This window comes from Pleurodeles waltl, chromosome 4_1 (assembly GCF_031143425.1).
Source record: "Pleurodeles waltl isolate 20211129_DDA chromosome 4_1, aPleWal1.hap1.20221129, whole genome shotgun sequence".
Taxonomy (NCBI): domain Eukaryota; kingdom Metazoa; phylum Chordata; class Amphibia; order Caudata; family Salamandridae; genus Pleurodeles; species Pleurodeles waltl.
Genome location: NC_090442.1, coordinates 192,422,556 through 192,443,261, shown reverse-complemented (window position 1 = coordinate 192,443,261; position 20,706 = coordinate 192,422,556). Strand labels below are relative to the sequence as shown.

Below are 20,706 nucleotides of genomic sequence, written 5' to 3'. Positions count from 1 at the left end.
AAACTCCAAAATCGCCTGCAACGCATTCAAAACGCCTCAGCCCGCCTCATCCTTGACGTACCCCGCAACAGCCACATCTCCGCACACCTGAGACACCTGCATTGGCTCCCAGTCAGCAAAAGGATCACCTTCCGACTTCTCACCCACGCACACAAAGCCCTCCACGACAAGGGACCGGAATACCTCAACAGACGGCTCAACTTCTACGTCCCCACCCGCCCCCTCCGCTCCTCTGGCCTCGCACTCACCGCCGTCCCTCGCATCCGACGCTCCACGGCGGGTGGGAGATCTTTCTCCTTCCTGGCGGCCAAGACCTGGAACTCCCTCCCCACCAGCCTCAGGACCACCCAGGACCACTCCGCTTTCCGGAGACTCCTAAAGACCTGGCTGTTCGAGCAGCGATAACCACCCCCTTTGTCCCTAGCGCCTTGAGACCCGCACGGGTGAGTAGCGCGCTTTATAAATGCTAATGATTTGATTTGATTTGATTTGATGCGATGCGCCAAAGGAAAAGGTAGAGTGGTGTTGTAGAGCCCCGATCAGGGTGGTATTCATGTACCTCAATACCCCCGTTAGGGAGGCCATGTTGGTATTGTAGGCCACCCACTGTTCATGCATATTCCTATGAATGTCCCTCTGTAGCTGCTTGATTTCAGAGAGTTTGTTCAAGACGTAGCCAATCATGCCCTGGGGCTCCTGATAGACCTCCAAGACGTGGCTCACCACGCTGGCCCACGGCATCCCTCCTATGCACCCTGCCCCCACTGGCCTGTTCCCTTGCCACAGGTTGCCCTCTCCAACTAGGTCCTGGACCATCACTTCTGGAAGTGTTGCGCTGCAACTCAGGATCCAGGGCTGGGGGACAGGTTGGGGGGGGGCGAGTGTTTGCCTGTGATATCGAAGTAACAGGGCTGGGAGGTGACGTACTGGGCACAGTGAGACTCACTGTTGCCATCTGACTAGGTTGCCCAGATGGGAAATAACCATCCTCCATGTCCAGACGTCCAGGAGTGTCTTCTTCACTGAGGGCTTCATCTGGGGGTAGTAGAAGTCTGTTCTGTGGGCTGTGTGTGTCTAGCTGCATCTCCACCTGCTGATGTGAAACATTCAATGTTACTGGTTGTATTGTGACATCTACCTCCAATGGTTTTAGGTTTAAAGTAAGCAGAGACCTTGTACAAATGTAAGTTGCAGTTAATTCAATTGTGACAAGTGACCATAGTATTGGGTGTTTTGACTTGACATGTGTGAAGTTGGCAGTTCATTTTGACTCAAGCAGCTGATGTGTTGTACAGTTAATTTGTACACTGGAGGATAGCCTGAAATTGAAATCTTGCCACCAGTGCAGGCAAGATAGTGGCTAGGCAAGATCTGGATTTGCCTAGTTTGAGGCCTACTAGTGTGTGATGCAGGCAAACCTAGGACTTCGTTGTATATGTGACTGGAGTCATCATGCGCACAGTGCAGTGTGAATGTGTTTGCTGCCAATACTAATCTGGCGAGGCATCTTGAGGCCTTATGAATACTTGTTACTCACACTGGGTAAGGTGTCATTCCTTCCTCTCATATTTTATCTTGGGTTAGCAATTCAGGATGGAGCTATGTTGACAGATACATCTCTGATTTGTGCATGATGTGTGCATGATCACTCCCAGGTGCGTATACTTCATTTGAGAGTTGATAAACAAGGGTATTTGGACAAGTGGCCACTGTGCTGGTGGTTGGAGTAAGGGAAACATGGCCAATTGGGCTTTACAGTCAGGTCACCCCCTCTACTTCCCAAAAACGTCGCAAATGGAATCCTCCCAGGTGAGTACACTCATTTTGAGAGTTGAGGGACAGGGTTTTTGGACAAGTGACCACTGGTCTGGTGTTTGTAGTTGCTGAGGCAGGGGCCTCCTGGGAGCTGCAGTCAAGTCACTCCCTCTCCAACTCACACCATAACAATGCTCTCCCCCCAGGTGAGTACACTTAATTTGTGAATTGATACACAGGTGTACTTGGTCACAGGCACACTGGTCTGGTGTTTGGAGTTGCAGAAACAGAGTCTATTGCGCTTTACAGTTAGGTCACTCCCTCTACTTCCCAATACTTGACAAATCCCCCCCCCCCACTCCCACCCCCAGTGACTAAACGTCATTTGTGAGTTCCCTTACATATGTATTGGTGCATGTGACCACTGGGATGATGGTTGGAGTTGCAGAATCAGGGCCTATTGGGAGCTTTAGTCAGCCCCCTCCCTCTAGTTCACACAATAGACAAATGTTCTCCCCTCAGGTGAGTACACTTCATTTCTGAGTTTATACACAGGTGTATTTGGTCAAAGGTACACTGTGCTGGTGTTTGGAGTTACTGAAACAGTGCCTGGTGGGAGTTTCAGTTAGGTCACTCTCTGTACTACACACAGTAGACCAATGTTCTCCCCCCCCAGGGGAGTAAACATAATTTGTGAGTGAATACACAGGTGTATTTGATCAAAAGCACACTGGTCTGGTGTTTGGAGTTACAGAAGCAGGGCCTATTGTGAGCTGCAGTCAGCTCACTCCCTCTATTTCACACAGTAGACAAATAGTATCCCCCCAGGTGAGTAAACTTCATTTGTGAGTTGATACACAGGTGTATTTGGTCAAAGGTACACTGGTCTGGTGTTTGGAGTTACAGAAACAGTGCCTGGTGGGAGTTGCAGTAAGGGCACTCACTGTACCACACACACTTTACAAATGTTGGGTATTACATATCTGTATGCAGACTGCTTTAAAGGTTTGGGCATACATTTACCTGTTGAGACATACCATGAGTCCTGGGATTGTTGTTATATATTGAAAGACTTGCAAGCCCCATTTGGACCAATGACATGTGATGGACCTTAGTAGCTGTGATGTTGGGTCCAACAATATAGATTGACAGTGTGAACACCCAGATCCACTGGGGATTGAATGCTGGTGTGATACATGAACAAAACAGTGGCAAAAGGTGAGCTATGTGCATGCATGACATTGCATTTTGGTGATATTTCTTGTATTGTGACTTACCAGACTCCACTCCCCCAGGTATATCTGTTAAGCCCTCAGGATGCAGGATGGCCAAAGCCTTCTCCACCCAGGAAAAGAGATGTAATGGGGCACTGGGAGGGTCACTGCCAATCTTCTTGGCCTGCAGATGGTGCCTGGGACCAGATAGCACACCTTGCCCCTGAGGTCGTTCCACCTCTTCTTGATGTTGTCCTTTGTGTGCAGTGTGGTGCCTACAGCATTCACTCTGTCGACTACCTGTCCCACATTTCCATTTTCCTACTGAGAGGAGTATGCAGAACTTGTGCTCCAAACAATTGTGGCTCTACTCTTAGGATTTCATCCACCATGACTTTTAACTCATCCTCACAAAAATGTGGGTTTTTGGAATGCGACATGGTGGAGGAAAAAAAACGGGTAAGAATGGCTTACTAAACAGGGGAAGTGCAAAAGGGCATGAATGGAGAAACAAGTGTGCAAGGTGTTCTATGGGATGGTGTTGTTGGCCCTGCAGTGGAAATGCAAAGGACTGTGGTCTGTGAAGGGGTGTGTTTTATAGTATCCTTTGCAGGTGTGTCCACTGTGGCAATGAGTGTCAGCTGTATTGTTTTCAAATTCATCCAATGTGCAGTTGTCTTTTACTTTGCAGATCGCAAACCGCTGTAGTTCGGACCGCCATTGGCTGACTGCCATGAAGGGACCACAAGAGCAACTGTGTGCTTGTAATATGCTCGGTGCTTTGTCACCGGGCTGATGACAAAGATAGTCGGACCGTCTGTCTCCAGGCCACTGCGCCATTGGTAGTCTGTCATGTTTGTTTAGCGGTCGACGGTCCTACCTGTAACTTGTAATAGGGCGGTCTGGAAGACCACCAACATGGCAGTCTTTTCAGGACCACCAACATGGCAGTCTGGGGGCTCAATCGCCAAACTCGCAATGAGGCCCTTAGGATAGATTGCGTGGGAATAGTAAATGCCACCTCTTTAGCATCCAACAAAGTCCCCAAATTTGTATAGATTGGACCAGGAGTAGTAAATGGCACCCCTTCAGTGCCCAACAACTTCCCCAAATATGGTTTACATTGGAGTGGGAATAGTTATTGTTGCCCTTTTACTGTCCCACACCTTCCCCAAATGGGTATGGACTGAAATGGGAATAGTAAATGTCACCCCTTTAGTGTCCAACACCTTCCTCAATCGGTTTAAATTAGAGTAGGAATTGTAAATGTCACCCTTTTTTCTGTCCAACCGCTTTCCCCAGATTGATATAGATTAGAGTTTGAATAGTAAATGTCACCCTTTTAGTGTCCTACACCTTCTCCAAAAGTGCTACAGATTGGAGTGGGAATAGTAAATGTCACTCTTTTAGGGTTCAACATCTTCCCCAAATTGGTTTAAATTTGAGTAGAAATAGTAAATCTCATCCCTTTAATGTCCAACACTTTCTTTAAAATGATTTACATTGGAGTGTAATTACTTAATTTAAAAATACAATTGTATACATTTTTTAAGTTGTATTTGTTTGCAGTAGAAATAGTTTGTGGTATTTATCTAGTATTGTTGGTGCTTAGAGACATAATAAAAATAGTTATATTTATGTTTTCAAATTTACCTAATATATATTTTTACATTTTAAACATATATATTTCAAGTTACAAAATAAACAAGTATGTATCGATAAATAAATGAAACATATAATACATGTTTATTATTACATAAAAATGTAAATCATACAAAATAGTTTTGCATGTTGGACATTTTCCACTTCTTTCCATTGTTTAACTTTTTTAATATTTCTTAAGTTGTTTCATATACATATGTTTGCCATTATTTTAAGATAGTTTATAATATATATTCAATAATTGTATATATTTTATACTATTATTATTTAATGTATACATTTAAAAACATTTTTACAACTTTGTTTGACATGTTTTACATGTTTAATATTTTTAAACATTTTTTAGTACATTTTTACATTTTTTCTTATTCATTTTCATTGGAAGATCATGTATTTTTGTTTCATTAAGTGGCCTTTTTGTTTTCTGATACCTTCCATTTTGTAGTATATTTGTGTAATTTTTAGTCTATTTTTGCAGGATCCAGCTCGTTGTAGAGGGCTGCTGATTGTCAGAACTGGTAAGTCCTTTTTTAAGGATTTTTGACATTAAGGGGAAGTGGGGCAAGGTCTAGAGGTTAGTCATAGTGTCGTCTGTGTGTTTTGTTTCAGCATTTAGGGCCTGATTATGACCTTGGCAGGTGGGATACTCTGTCACAAACATGACGGAAAACCCGTCCGCCGTATTACAAGTTCTAATATATCCTATGGAACTTGGAAAACGGTGGGCGGGATATCTGTCACATTTGTGACGGAGTGTCCCATCTGCCAAGGTTATAATCAGGCCTTTTTTCACAAGTGTGTAGAGTGGGATTTTTGTACACCATTTTACTAATGTATTGTTATATTATATTGTTTCATGTTACTTATTTTATGATGATTAAGTGTAATGAAAATGTATTTTGGGGATTGTAATGTGTTTTGAGGGTGGGTTTTCTTGTTTACTTCACAGGTTTTTGTCAACTAATGTGTCTGTGAGTATTGGGAGTTACTGGGAGTATTGGGAGTTTTTTAAAGAAAATCTCTTTTGGTCTATAATAAACCAATATTTTTAACTTTGATTTCCTTTTTCAGGTTTCCGGGAGTGTTTATTATGTTTACATTTTTTTTCAGGGTTCCTAGATACTTTGGATTGCTTCGAGAGATGTCTATTGAATTAGTTTTTCTTTTGCATTTTTGGGGGCTTTTTGGACAACATTTTTCTCATTGTTGGTGCATAATTATGTTTGATTACATGTCATGGGTGGGAAATATTATATTTTATTGTTTGTGTAAATATTGTGTGATTGTTATTTGGGAGTGTGTTGTTTATGTGTTGTATTTATTTTATGTGATGGTTTAAGTTTGTTCGTTATGGTTTTTGGTTGGTGATGTTTAAATTTTTCATGTAAATAATTCATATATTATTTTATTACATCAGTCTTATTTAACATTGGTGTTTTAGTTAATGTTTAGACTGATGTAATAAAATATTATGTTTACTATGTATATCAAAAATAATGTGTCATGTTGGTTTACTTTTTGTGACAGTTTTTGAGAGTTTTGTAGGTTGTTATTTATTTTATCGTATGCTTTTCACTAATATTTCTACATAACGTACTCCTTTGTAGTTTAAGAAGATTTTGACTTTACATTGTAGCAAGTTGTACGTTTTTTTGGTTTGTTTGCTAAGTTTAGGTACAATTTGGGTTACAGATTGCTCCATTCATAGCTGATAGTAGATTTTCTCTTTTTGTTACATTTCTATAAATTTGTAAAGTATAGGTTGGGCTCTTCCTAGTGTGGATTGAAAGGCATTGTGCAATCCTTCCATGGCACTGTTTGTTTTGGCTTCCTGTGCCAAGGTGCGGTGATAGACATTCCACCACAGTATTTGGAATTTGGGTTGGCATCTGTGTCTGGAGCAATGTAGTTACAAACCCATGTATCTTCAAAATAATCAATTAGGGGGCTTATTTTGTCTTCGTTTTGTTGGTAGAAAGGGTTGCTGTTAGTAAATTGTATTGGTTAGCTACCTCTGTGACAGGGGCATAGGTTAACAATGTCAGGCTTTTTTTATTTCAAGGCAAACTGGCCGTTTGTAGCATATTCTACACTTATTGTAGGTTTTTGGAGGTGTACCAAAATACTTTGATTGAAATAATAGTAACAGCCTTGTATAGCTGTTTGGGGGTGTCTATTTAAACTGGTTTGAATCATGGCTTGTTCATCGTCTATGATTATTTTTTGTGGGTAATAGTTATTTGTTTTTTGTTGAATGGTTTTAGATGTAATAAGTTCTGTTTTGTTTATTTGATAGAAGGGCACATATAAAGGGGATATTTGTATTTGGATATTCCCATGTATCATCCACGTTTGATACTGACTTAGTTTTAGTAAGTTATCTGCTATAGAGAATATTAGGATTTGTTTATCTTTGTTTAGGTTGTCAAGTAAAAGGAAGGTTCCTCATTATGTGTCATTGTTAAATGTTGAGGTATTTCTATGTCTTGGTATGTTCTAGGGGCAGGAGGCGTATCACTGGTGGCTTTTTTTAGTTCATGCAATTAAACGTTTTAAAGTGGGTATTGCTGGTTGTTTGCCTGTGATGTTTGGGGACTTTAGGGAGTATACCCTTTCGTATTTTGTTAGTGGGTTCCTGGGAGCTAGTGCTTGCCTCTCTTATATGCCAATACCTCCATGACTTCTATTTCTGTCTCATTTAGGGGGTGGTTGTGTTCTCTTACATGATTTACAACATCATCTTTTATTGTGTCCCGCCCACAGATGTATTAGAATAATATTTGGTACATTTTCAATTCACATTTTCTGCCAATGCTCTTTCTTGGTTGTAGGTGTAACCCATTCAACTTAGTAATTGCTTTCCTTTCTGGGATGTGGTGCATTTGGCTCTCTGTCAATATATCTGAAAGTAGTTTAACAGTATAAATAAATACAATTTTTAAAAGTTTATGTTTGTGATTTACTTATAAAATTATGCACCTAGTTCTAGCTTTTATACTTATATGTGTGTTCTTTTTGAACGGCCATACAGTTTTGCAGCTTTTCTGTTGGGGATGTTTTCTTTTTTGTATGAAGAAAAAAGCATCAGTTTCATTCTAAATGTTAGTTGATACTTTGTAGAAGTTGAGGTCTTTAGGTTGATTTTTACTCACTAATGGGGTGAGTTTACATTTTTAAATAATTTATGTGTTCTTACTTGGTTATATCTTTTTGCTGGCTTGTGATAGGTGTTTTTATTTAGTTTATCAATTTTGGAAGTTGATAAAATTAGTGTGCCTTTTAAATTGTGGATTTAATTGTTTGCATGATTATATTGGTTAAGGTTGCTTATAGTTTGATTTTACTGGTTAGTTTAGATTTTGTTTGAATTTATTTCAATCATTTATGCCCCCCCAACGGGCATTTAGGTTTTATTTATAATATTTGATAGTTTTTCATATAAATATATATATATATATATATATATATATGCACAAATACTCCTCTTTATTCAAGGACGGCTAGGACACCTCCAAAGTGCTATAATTACATATGAAATTTATTCGGAAGAAATTATTTCCCCTCCAACGCGTTTCGGCTGTAGCCTTGGTCACGGATGGAGTGGGTGTATACTGTACATGATTAAATAATAAACAAAACAAATGACGGACATTCACACAAAACTCCATAGTATCGCTCTGGCAGTGGCGGCCATCTTAACATATAGTGATCATATTTGGTAAACTGTGTTTAACCACAAATTATTTTACAGTTCTTTATAATTCAATGGAGACAATGATGCAATGGATCTATGATCATGATTATTCATACATATATACTACACAAATTCATAGTTCAATTGTGTATTAGTCCATGTTGAAAGTTTCTCATTGATCATATATACTCAAAAATGACAAAACCAGTAGATCCCAAATGGGCACAATCATTATTTTCAATATATTAAGCACTAAATACTATACATTTTAATACTGGTTACATGATAAATCACAAACTGAAAATAATTAATTAGTATATTACTCCATATTAAAATTTCCTATTAACACCTATTTATTTCTGAAAATAAAAACGAAAACAATCAGGCCCCAGTGGGCACTGTCAATTATTCAATATACATAACATAACCAATAGAAATATTTGAATATATTATACATCATACTACACCACTATCTCCTTTAAATCATTAATTTTCTATATTAATTTACCTCACTAATCAACCGAATATGATCTTTCACTGCCATATGCTTCCTATACTACACCAATAGTGTACACATTTTTTTTCCCAATAAAGTGAATACACACACAAACAAAAACATATAAATATAAAATCATTGAATCTAACTCATCCTTGTATGGCTCGTAAAATCATTATTTCACTTCTCACCTCAACCCAAATGTATACTCATTTCCTCACTGGAATTTAACCCTGAGGAATTAAGTGTATAAAATTTTATGATATATTTAGATTCCAAAATTCTCAATTCCTGTTCTCTATTTCCTCCTCGACTATTTATTTTGACCTGATCAATCACTACAAATCGAAGGAAATTCTGCATGAGAGTTGATGAGCAGAAGGGCAAACAAACAAGAATAGGAAATCACCTCCTAAATTCCTGCAAATAAAATAGAACCAATAAGGAGGAAAAAAAAAAAAAAAGTAAGGCAACAGGTAATCAGGTGTTGAACTAGAAGAAATGGATACCCATCAACACAATGGAAAGTTGCCATACTATGGGGGTCATTCTAATTCTGGCGGGCGGCGGAGGCCGCCCGCCAGAATTCCGCCCCCATAATACCGCTCCGCGGTCAGAAGACCGCGGAGGGTATTATGAGTTTTTCCCTGGGCTGGCGGGCGGTCTCCAAAAGACCGCCCGCCAGCCCAGGGAAAAACTCCCTTCCCACGAGGATGCCGGCTCGTAATCGAGCCGGCGGAGTGGGAAGGTGCGACGGGTGCAGTAGCACCCGTCGCGTATTTCAGTGTCTGCAAGGCAGACACTGAAATACCTTGCGGGGCCCTCTTACGGGGGCCCCTGCCGTGCCCATGCCATTGGCATGGGCACGGCAAGGGCCCCCAGGGGCCCCGCGACCCCCCCTACCGCCATCCTGTTCATGGCGGCTTTCCCGCCATGAACAGGATGGCGGTAGGGGGGGTCAGAATCCCCCATGGCGGCGCAGCAAGCTGCGCCGCCATGGGGGATTCTGAGGGCAGCGGTAAACCGGCGGGAGACCGCCGGTTTACCCTTTCTGACCGCGGCCAAAGCGCCGCGGTCAGAATGCCCTGCGGGGCACCGCCGGTCTGTCGGCGGTGCTCCCGCCGACCCTCGCCCCGGCGGTCGAAGACCGCCGGGGTTAGAATCAGGGCCTATGTCTGCATTACAACAGACTTAAATATATCCACTGCCTGGATTGCCCAGGAAATAGATTCTTAATCATTACCGAGATGGGTTTGTGGTTTAGTTCACTAGCTTAACTGTCTTTGCCCAGTTTTCCACAGCTTCTAGGGCACCCCAGGACCTAGTCTCTTGTTGCATGCAAGTATTTATGGTACATCTGGTCTGACCTGTCTCCTCACCATTGTGTTCTGTGTCCTCATTTTACAGGTTGTGCAATACGTCCGAGCTGTGCCCTCAAATTTCTATGAGTAGCCTCCTGTCATGCCATCCATCCTTTTAGAAGTCTTGGCTTATTCGAACATTGAATGTGAAATTCTCTGATTAAACGAGGGTCATGAATAAAAGAAGCATGTTTCCAGGAATGTTACAATATATCATGACTCTTCAGAGCAACAAGATATTTTACTTGGCTATTATGTACCATTAAATCAAGAAGGGATCCCTCACATTGAGGTGTCCCAACTACCATAGTGAGAGAAGGAGGAGGACTACTCCCAACAGACACATTGGGTTCACACAGGTGATGTTCAAGTGGATGAATTTGTCACTTTCCAGGTAACAGTAATCTGACTGCTAATGCTCCTAGTAAATCTAGGATCTGAAAGGGACCTACAAACTTAGGGACACTTTTTTGGGTGTGTCTCTGGCATAGACAAGAATTTAGATGATAACCAAGCTCTATTCACCATCATATAATGAGGAATATGAAGCCTGTGTGTGTGTCTGCTCACTTTTTATATGTTGCTGTGATTTTCAACAGATGTTGGAGCTCTAGTTTTCCGATAGTTTGATGTGTGATGTAATAGATGAGAAACAAAAGGCACATGGGAATGGGCAATGTAGACTTCTGCATACTTGATCCTCTCTTATCGAAAAGCTCTAGTCCATCCCTTGATACCATTGACAAGCCTTGTTGAAAATGGCCTTGTCAGATTTGGCTGTGTTGATCAGGATGCTAGGAAGAGTCAATCTCAACTTGCCTCCATCTACAGGTCAGGTCTTTTTTCTGCATGCATTGATTGCCATTTCCATAAGTAATTTGATAGCAAAAATTAGCAAAATATAATGACCAACAAGCATCTTGTTTATTCACAGAGCCCATCAAAGTCATGTATAGCAAGTTCCTATGTTCAGTCCATATAGAGATTTCATAATGAGCTCCTTTGAAATAGTGAACAAAGTAACATCATTTAACCTACACGTAGAATGTATGTGCTCATACATTAGGGTACAATTGAACTCTCACAAACATTCACTACTTAAGTCATTCTTTACACTCACTTAATGACACAACTTCTTTCACTTAATTAATGACACAAAACCTACCTAATGCTTCTTCCATGATAACCCTCACCTTTACTGACAGAATGCATGACAGAATGAATGGTTCTCTGGTACTCACTAGTCTCGCCAGCATGGAAGAAGTAAGGCAAGTTGACTCCTTGGGAGGCAGGTATTTTCAGTACATCCTCAAAGTATGAAAGAGGATGTCCTCTTCCTCTGCTGCTAGTCTGTACAGAAGAAAGGAAGAATGCTAATGTGTCTTCCTTAGAGCAAATAATCAGAGTATCTATTCCTAAAGCACACTTGAAAGCAAAACAAAATTGAAACTGAAGCAGATGCTGTAATAACAGGAGCCGCATAAGTTAAAAGGGTAAAATGCTGATCCCCCACCTAGAAACATTTTCAATTAACATTTTCGATACCTCAGGCAGCTGTCAGCTGAGATAATGCTAACCCTGTCATAATGTTGCTTCTCCTTCGCATATTGTAACCATCATTGGCATTATGATGTTCAGCCTTGGCATAATGGTGACCATCTTTAGCATACTGTGTGCATCCTAGGCATTACAGTTGCCATCACTGGCATTAGATCGTAAAACACTTGAGGCACCATGAGAAATTGGGTTGTCGGTCAACTGGAGTGTGAGCCTTGGTCAACCCCTAGTAGGGTGAACAACAAAAAGTCAGTAAATAACCTGTGCTTAAACCTGGGTAGCTTGGCACAAAGAGCAGTCAGGCTTAACTTAGAGGCAACATGTAAAGTATTTATGCAACACACAAACAGTAATAAAGTGAAAACACAACACAAGAAACATCCACACCAATTTAGAATATTAGAGCACATTTGAATAAAGTATTTGCCACCAAAAGGATAAAAATCAAATTAGTAGAACCGGAGTTATGAATTTTTAAAATTCTTAGTAAAAACTACTGCATAAAAGATCAAAGTGTCAACTCCGGACATCTAGTTGCCTGAGACAGGGTCAAAATCGAAAAATATGGGCCAACAATGATGGAGTACAGGTCGGATACAATAAGTGGATTGGGCCCTGTTGGCATTTACCTTCGGACTTAGAGGAGTTTTTAAGTTAAATGTTCTGAGAAGATGAAGTTCAGCAGGGCAAGGCTACAGGCGGTGTCTGAGGAGAGAGCGTCATCATCTGGGAGCCTTGGGTCAAAGTCGAGATGAAGATTTCTATGCTTGGACTTAGGGCCTGATTACAACCTTGACGGATGGGGTACTCTATCAAAAATGTGGTGGATACCCCACCTGCCATAGTCTCTTTTTTGAAAGCTGAAAATCCTCAGCTGAGGCAGGAGGCTGTAGCCAAAAAACGTTTCAGGGGCTTGGATATCCCTTTAGCGAGGGACTGCTGAACAGCATTTGCTGCTGAGGAGAAGAATGCATTGGGAGCAGCTACAAAGTCAGGCAAGCTGGCGATGCACCTTGGAGGGATAGGCAAGCAGGTTGGTCCTGGTCCGCCCTCAGTTCTCAGAACAGTTTTTGACCAAAACTTTCTCAGTCTTCAGTTTTGGGTTTGGCTATCTGGGCACCTCTAGCAACACAATCAAAGGTTCAGGACTAGTGGACATCATTTGGGGGGGGTTCAGGACTCACTCAGACTGGGTGTAGGTGTAAAGCAGTCTTGCAGAGTGCACAGCAAGTCACAGCAGCAGGCAGACCTCTAATTGTCCTTCCGCAGGTCCAGAAAGTAAACCGAAGAGTGGATCTGAGGGCCCTATTTTTATTCCCAGTGCCTCTTTTGGAGTTTGGGAGAAGTTTCTAGCAGTTTCCTCTTTGACATGCATGGAATTTCCTGACTCCCTTGCCCTGGCTCCACGCTTGCTGCAGTGACAAAGTAAAGGTGAAAAGTCCTTTGTGTGAAGGCAGAGCACAGCCTATTCAGTTGCAAGTGTAGCTGTTCCCAGCTCGGCCCCACCCTGCCAGCTTATGGCCCATTCAGACACATCTAATCCCTCTATTGTGTGACTGTCTGGGAGGAATTCATAAAGTCTGGCTGTCAGTTACACCCAATCATGTGAACTAAGACAGGCTGCAGGCACCAAAAGGCTAAGGGCAGGAAAATGCTTATTTTCTAAAAGTGGCATTTATTTTCAATATTGTTATTTAAAATCCAATTTTACCATTAAAGAGAATTTTTTCTTTACAATTTCATAGATACGAAACAAGAACTGCATCACTGGGCCAATCAAAAGATAGCACTTATTAAATGTAATAAGACAACTCAGTGGTATCCTATGTGACAGGTAGGCCTCACAGTAATGAAAAACTATGTTAGGAGTTTTTCACTACTAGTACATGTCACACTTAAAAGTACATGTCTTACCTTTTCATTACAATCTCCCGGCCCCATGGGCTACCTAGGGCCTACATATTGATGACTTATATGCAATAACAGGGGAGCTTAAGGCTTGGCAAAAGGGTTATAGTGCCAAGTCGAAGTGACAGTTTAAAACTGTATTCAGGCTGAAATGGGGGTCTTGCACATGTTTTAGGGGGCTACTTAAGTGTGTGGCACAATAAGTGTTTCAAGTCCACTAGTGGCATTTAACTTGCAGGCCCTAGATATATGGTATATCACTCTACAGGGGACTTATAAGTGAACTAAATATGCCAATCAGGTGTAAGCCAATCAAATCATGTTTAGGGGAGTGAGTACAAGCACTGGCTAGCAGTTGTAAAGTGCACAGAGTCCCAAGACCAACAAAAACAAATATCAGCAACAAAAATGGAGGTTAGTAGACAAAAGGTTTGGGGAAGACAACCCTAAGGCTGACAGGTCTAACACGTGTACCCCCGCCTGAAAGTGGGAAAAACTACCCAATCTCCTGGAAATTCTCATCACTAAGGCAGAAGAACCTGGAGAGAGCATCAGCATTGGAGTGGTCTGATTGAGGAAAGTGTTACACTATAAGGTATATTCCCTATAGGGATATGGACCTCCTCAACAATTTTGGATTCTCACTCTTCATTTACATGAGCCAACTGAGGGGCCTGTGGTCTATCTATACTGAGAAGGAAGTCCCAAACAAGTATGGTATGAGCTTCTTCAGTGCCCAGACCACAGCAAAGACATCTCTTTCTTTCCTAGGAAGAAAACTCTTAGAGATGAAAGCTATAGGTTGGTCTAGGCTCTCCTCATTGAGCTGTGATAAGACGGTTCCTATGCCATGCCCTGAGACATCTTTTTAGACTATGAACTCTTAGGAAACGTCAGAGGCCTTGAGCACAGGGGCTGCGTACATGGCCTGTTTGAGGGAGCAAAATTATTTCTCTCAAACCTTCATCCAGATCCCCTTCTTGGGCTGCTTCTTGGAAGTCGGGTCAGTCAAGGGGGCAACAATAGTGCTATGACCCTTGACAAAGCTCCTGTAATATTCAGTGAGTCCCAGGAAGGCTCTCACCTCAGTCTGAGTCTTTGGAGGCCCTACAGGCCAGAGGTAAGTAGGCAAAATGTTTGGGGGAAGACAACCCTAAGGCTGACTGGCCTAACAGGAAGACAGAATCTTTTGAGGTGAGGATTTGTGGAAAATGACTAGCTGATATTTGAAGTCCAAATGTGTATTCACAAAAAATAAAAAGTATTTAGAGTAGGCCTGGATGGTAAACTCCGCTTTGCCAGCGGTGTTCGTAGAGATTTTGCCACACTGCACTCAGCAGCAAAAACTCTGGCACCTGCTGGAGGAGCAGAGTTTGCCTGTGCACTCGCTCACACAGTCACACGGATGATGTGCTTGCTTCCAACTCAGTGCCTGCTGACCAGAGGGGGCAGGCCCAATACCACTGTTGAGTTGGAGGTTGGCTCACTCCTTTAGAAGGAGGAGTTGCAGGGTGCAGGGTTAGTTGGCTCATGCTGGGAGGAATTGGCTCTTGCAGTGGGTGGAGGCTGGCTTGCGCCAGAGCACCTCGTCCTTGCGCCTCTCACTGTGTCGCCAGCCTAGTCTGTGGCTGAAAACAGTGGAATGAACCAGCCGCCCCATGGACCAGCACCCAGTTGTCCCCAAGACAGGGACTTGATCCCAACCAGGTCCCATGATGCAGCACCAGCACCGGTCCCAGGGAAGATAAGGAACCAAGGCGGTGCTGTGTTGCTGCTCTGCCTGCTAATCTGGTAAAGCCCGTATGACTTCACCCTCTTCTTGTATAATTCGTGTGAACTTTTGGTACCTGCTGGTTGCCATGTGCTCCAGTAATGCACCTGTTGCATGTGGCTATATCTGACAGCTGATGATCTGCAGGAAGTGATGCCTATCTAGTTGATGATCTGTGTCTAAAGGTGCCATGTCTGCGGAATGACATGAAAGGGGTGTCTGTGTGGTGGATTGCTCTGCATCTTCTAAGCTTGCTCGAATGGTGTGCATGAGTGCATGTACTATTCACATGCCATGCACTTGTCAAAGTATGTTAGAATATGGACACTGAGCAACTACTCACAAATCCTCTGACAGGAGGCGGAGGCAGTAGTACTGCACAAGCAATGCACAGGTGCAAACTTTGGCACACAGAAAGAGTTCAGGTTTATGGAGAGGGCGCAGCCCCATAACTCTCAGAGCAGTCCATGAATAACCTCAACTGCACAAAGGGGTTTGCTGTACCACCCTTTCGCCAATCCCCGGGCTTCTCATCGTGTAAGAGTCTGCTGTCGGTGGGTAGGGGGATGGCTTAGTCTAGAGAACTGGTGCGAGATGCAGTGCTCCTTAGGACTCCACCCCCACTTACCCCCAACACACACACACTCCTAGGTTAGGACGCAGTCAGCGCTTCAGGGCCAAGCCCCCGCACTCAGCTTGCACCCGTGGAGCTTTCGTTGACACAACAGCAGCAACCTGCAGAGCTATGTGTCTGTTGACAAAAGAGCTCATCTCTGAGCCGCCAGGAATCAGATCAGATGCACCAGTGAACCCAGGAGAGATGTAATTAACAGGACTTGTGGCAGGACACACTGTGTATGTGAGGGGAACTGCTGGGGTGTAAGAGAAACAGATAACAGGGCAGCAGAAAGTTACACCCTTGAGAGAGTGCTGTGAAGCCCACACACGCAGTCAGCTCCTATCAGCACTGCGCTAGCCTCAGTAGTGAACAATTTACCGCATGTGATCCGCAAGCTCCAAGACCCTGCAAAAACTGTCCTCAAGTCCCATTTTCATGCTAGGGTAACTGAAAGGTGAACCACATGAACTGCAACCTCCTGCCTCCTGCCACAAATATAAACTCCTGCCACAAATATAAACTAGGGATGGCCGAGCAATACTCCGCTAAGGAACTAAGGAACTGGTTGGAGTTTTTCGGTAGGTCCGCGGAATTCTGCGGAGTGAAACTCCGTGAGCTCCACCCAAGCCTAATTTAGAGGTAAACATTTTTTTTTCCGGAAAATTACCTTTGTTTGGTGAATTGTGTAACAAAAAATGAAAAGTCTACTTTGGATGAGAATGTGTGCATTTTCATTGATCCGATGTAGCTCTCCTTATAGAAAATGCTGAAGAATCCTGTGCTACATCAACCCCCACACCGCGGCAAAGTCAAACACTATTAAATTACTTGCGTTGTCTTAGCCTAACCCTAAAGGTAATCTTCAGCCTATCCCTACTTACATTAAATACATTATTTTGAGTTAAATATTAATTTACATTTGAGGGGGCACCAGAGAGCCTGTAAAGAAGATGCCGGGTCTGTGAATCAGCTTCGCAGTCTCGAGCAACAATTGATCAAACATATCCTTCAACTGCCGATGCTGTCACCTGAACTAATATTGTCCAAGTTGTTAAGCCAGAAGGGCAGCCAATTAAGTGAAGGCTGGCCCTGGAGGCACGGTGGAAGCCAGCGAGCAGAAGGAAGTGTGTCCACACTGCGGCCTGCTTGCATTTCAGACGGTGGCAGCCGCGCAAACGCAATTGAGCATTGCGCTCTGCAAAGACTGCCAGCGTGCAGCCGGCCTTGTGGAGGGGTGGGGCGTTGTTATGCCATTAATTGTGTTTGACCAATGACTTTGTGTTTCACCACTGCGCATATTAGTTGTTCAATGTTCATCAGGAGCACACTACATTCTATATTCAGTTTAGCTGCCTATTGGCTATAACATGGCATTAGACATTACATTCTGTATTCAGTTTAGCTGCCTATTGGCTTTAACATGGCATTAGACATTACATTTGGTATTTAGGTTAGCTGTCTATTGGCTTTGACGTGGAGCTAGACATTGCTGTTGAGACATTGCAGATGAGCTGTGTTTTTCCAAGCTGTGTTTTCCCACATGGTAGACCAAACTGTGTTTTTCGTATTGAATTCACACCAAACCCTAGCTGATAAGCGAGCGTACATTTTGTGTTTACCTCTCAATCCAGCCTGCGAATGAGTGAAGTTTGGAGACTTGGCCACTCTCCAAACTTGTTGGGTTCCCACACTGAGTCAGCATTTTTGTTTTTAACGGTGGCCCTGGGCAGCAGCCAGGGGAGATTCTCCAGAACTTCAGTCAAGAGCAGACGTCAGCTGCCTGGCCTCCCGTTTGGGTGGAAAAACTCCTTCTCGCAGTTGAACAGGAGTCATCAACTTGCAGGCATGAGAAGGATGACAAGCAGTGATAGGCCCTACGGTGATGCAATTTTGACTTTTATTCTTTGCTTTGAAGTTATGCTATAATATAATCACATGTATTTGCTGTGTACATTGCAACTGAGAAGCACTTTGATATAGCTTGCTTTCATTGCTGCAACAACTTTTAAATGTGTTCTTCCAACCTACTAATCTCGTCTTTCTGGAACCTCGTGGAGAAGTAATAATAATAATAAATGTCTTCTTTAAACTAAGAAGTGCATTCTAGAGAAGTTTTGAAAGCTCGGTCATAAGATAAGGAAAGCAAAACAGGCGTCAAGGCTTCTTCCAGCGTATCCCACATCAGCGGCATTCTGCCTGAACAGTGACCCCCAGCCGGGCAGCGGACTAGTGCTCTGAGGTTTTGCTGAAAGGCCGATCTCCTCAGAGGCTGCGGCAGCTACGGGTGAGCACAGCGAGCGGCTGTGTAGCGCTCCAGACAGTTATGCTTTGAGAGGGCAGACTGCCCTGATCCTGGTGAATATCTGCTCCCTGCTGGGGGACTGAATCGGACAGAGCTTCTGATGTGTTTTCCCAGACCCTTGCAACTGGATTCCTAGGTGGGGTGCCTCTCTTGCTCGGCTGGTGAATTGAAGGCATTTTTCTATTGCATGTGATCCTTCACTACTGTGAACTGTACGTTAATGTATGGACATTTTGCCACCTGGTGGCTTTTGCACTACGTCTATTCTTGTCTGCCGTTGCCCGATCTTTGGGGGCCCCCCCTTTGCCTTGATGTTAAATCTGAGATGTCTTGCGTATTTATCAACATGGGCAAGCCAGACAGGTAATCCCAGCTAACCACTGAGTCTTGCAAAAGCCACAAGCAGCCGCTTGATGCTGGGCAGGATTTGTGTGGCAAGGATGCAGCAGAGAGTGGATCGGTCACTTCTAATGAGGTTGCTGCCCTACTGTGATAGAGGAAAGCCAGCCTCTCCACTATCCATTTGAAAATAGACTCCGTCACCAGACCCGCATTGATCAAGCGGATTTAGAATCTCAGATACAGAGAATGATACTGTCCAGCGCAATTCCCTCCTCAAGGAAATGGCAAAAGAGATGGAAAAGATCAAACTGAAAAACGAGGACTTGGAGGTGTTCTCTCGTAGAAGCAGTTTTTGGATCCTGGGCATCACCAAGACCACTGTGATGGGGAGAACAGGGGGATATGTTCAGAAGCTGTTGCATGACATCTTTGGATCTGACTCCCTCTCCTGCATGTTTGTGGTGGAAAGAGCATACTGTGAACTGGCCCCTTGTCTGATCTCGTGTGCGACTCTACAGACTATCATCGCCAAGTTGTTAAATTGCAGGGACCGGGATACCATCTCATGCCAAGGGAGAAGCGCACAGTCAAGAAAAAGCTGTAGGAGTTGAGCATTCTATACGCTATGCTACATCCAGCATGCCTGCGTTTTACACTCAAGGGTAAAACTTTGATGTTTACAGACCCTAAGGAAGCCACCTCAGTGCTCCAAAAATATCACAGGGGTGCCTGTGGACCCCTCCTCCAGAGGTCCCAGTCAATGAGACCCATGCCTCAGTGATAGCAAATGAAACTGACAAGCGCTACTCCATTTGTTGCCACATCTAACAGTGCTGGACACAACCCTTGCCTGTATAAGACAAGGTCTCAGGGTTCCAGTTGTTTAGTGACCTGGAGGCCTACTGGTCAATATCCTTTCTTACTGTATGGGTCTGGGATGACCTTGTTCCTTCTGATTCTCTGAGGACTGTAGTACATTATTTGATCTTAAGTTCTCTGGCTCTTCTAGGCTGCGTGCCACTAGCTCCCACCAGTAGAAGTGCTTTCAACTGTTATTGTATTGGCAAATTTTGTTTGAGATGGTAGCTTTAGGTCATATTCACAAATTGATTGGGGCCCAGTGTGGGTGGGGGAGAAGAGGGGTTTTGTTTTTGGTTTTCATCATGCTTGCATATCCACACTCACTGGGTAAGTCCCACTCATGCCCCCCTGTCTATCCCACGAAGTTCATTATGGGCGGCCCCCCTGCTCTGCACAGGTTTTATCTGACACCGTACATGGCTCTAAATTGTGCTATGTCGCCACATTCTGACTTATTTGAACCATCATAACTTTAACATGGCCTTTCTCCAAGAAAGCTCCTGGTGCGATCCTACCCTTGGCTCAGGCCTGGGGTGACAATAGATACTTTGCCTCTTACTCAACATAATAGCAAGAAGTGGCCATATTGATTCATAGATCTCTTCATTCTCTATGCCAATGATATGGTCGATATTTGGAGGGCACTGAATCCTCAGACCCAAGCCTATATATTCACTCCTCCGTGTATGACTCCTCCTCTAGACTGGATGCCTGATTTGGTGCAAAAGATATCCTTGTGTGCAGCAAAACCTGCACTGGCATGCCACGTAGACTCTCAGACCACTCCCCGGTCCTTTTAGACCTGGTGCTATGTGTGGAGGCACACACTACCAGACTCTGGCGCCTTTGCCAAGAGACCTTGTTAGATTAGGGAAGAAATGTGGCAGGCCATTAACAACTATTTTAGTGAGGATAAGGTTTCTGTGAGCTCTGCTTTGGCCTTATGGGAGGTGTATTAAGTATTCAATCGGAGGGGAAAGCATCAGTAAGAGTTGTGGTATCCTCAAGTTCCTCTGAGGTGAACTACTTCAGCCGGAAAGAATCATTAAGTCACTAGAGAAGAAATATGACCAGGATGGGGTGGATGCAGGTCCTAAAACCTCTACAACTTCAAGCCCAGGCATACAAAGAGGTAGCTGAAAGGGAGATTCACTTTTGTGGCAA

The 20,706-nt window shown here is 43.3% G+C and overlaps 1 protein-coding gene across 1 annotated transcript in view; it reads right to left on the bottom strand.

The window, feature by feature from the left end:
* Positions 1-20,706, bottom strand: part of LOC138288494 (adenosine deaminase 2-like) — a 341,185-nt gene that overhangs the window by 195,551 nt on the left and 124,928 nt on the right. The window contains exon 6 of the mRNA XM_069230046.1: positions 11,424-11,532. Coding sequence (XP_069086147.1) covers positions 11,424-11,532 — 109 coding nt within the window. The remainder of the gene's footprint in view (positions 1-11,423; positions 11,533-20,706) is intronic.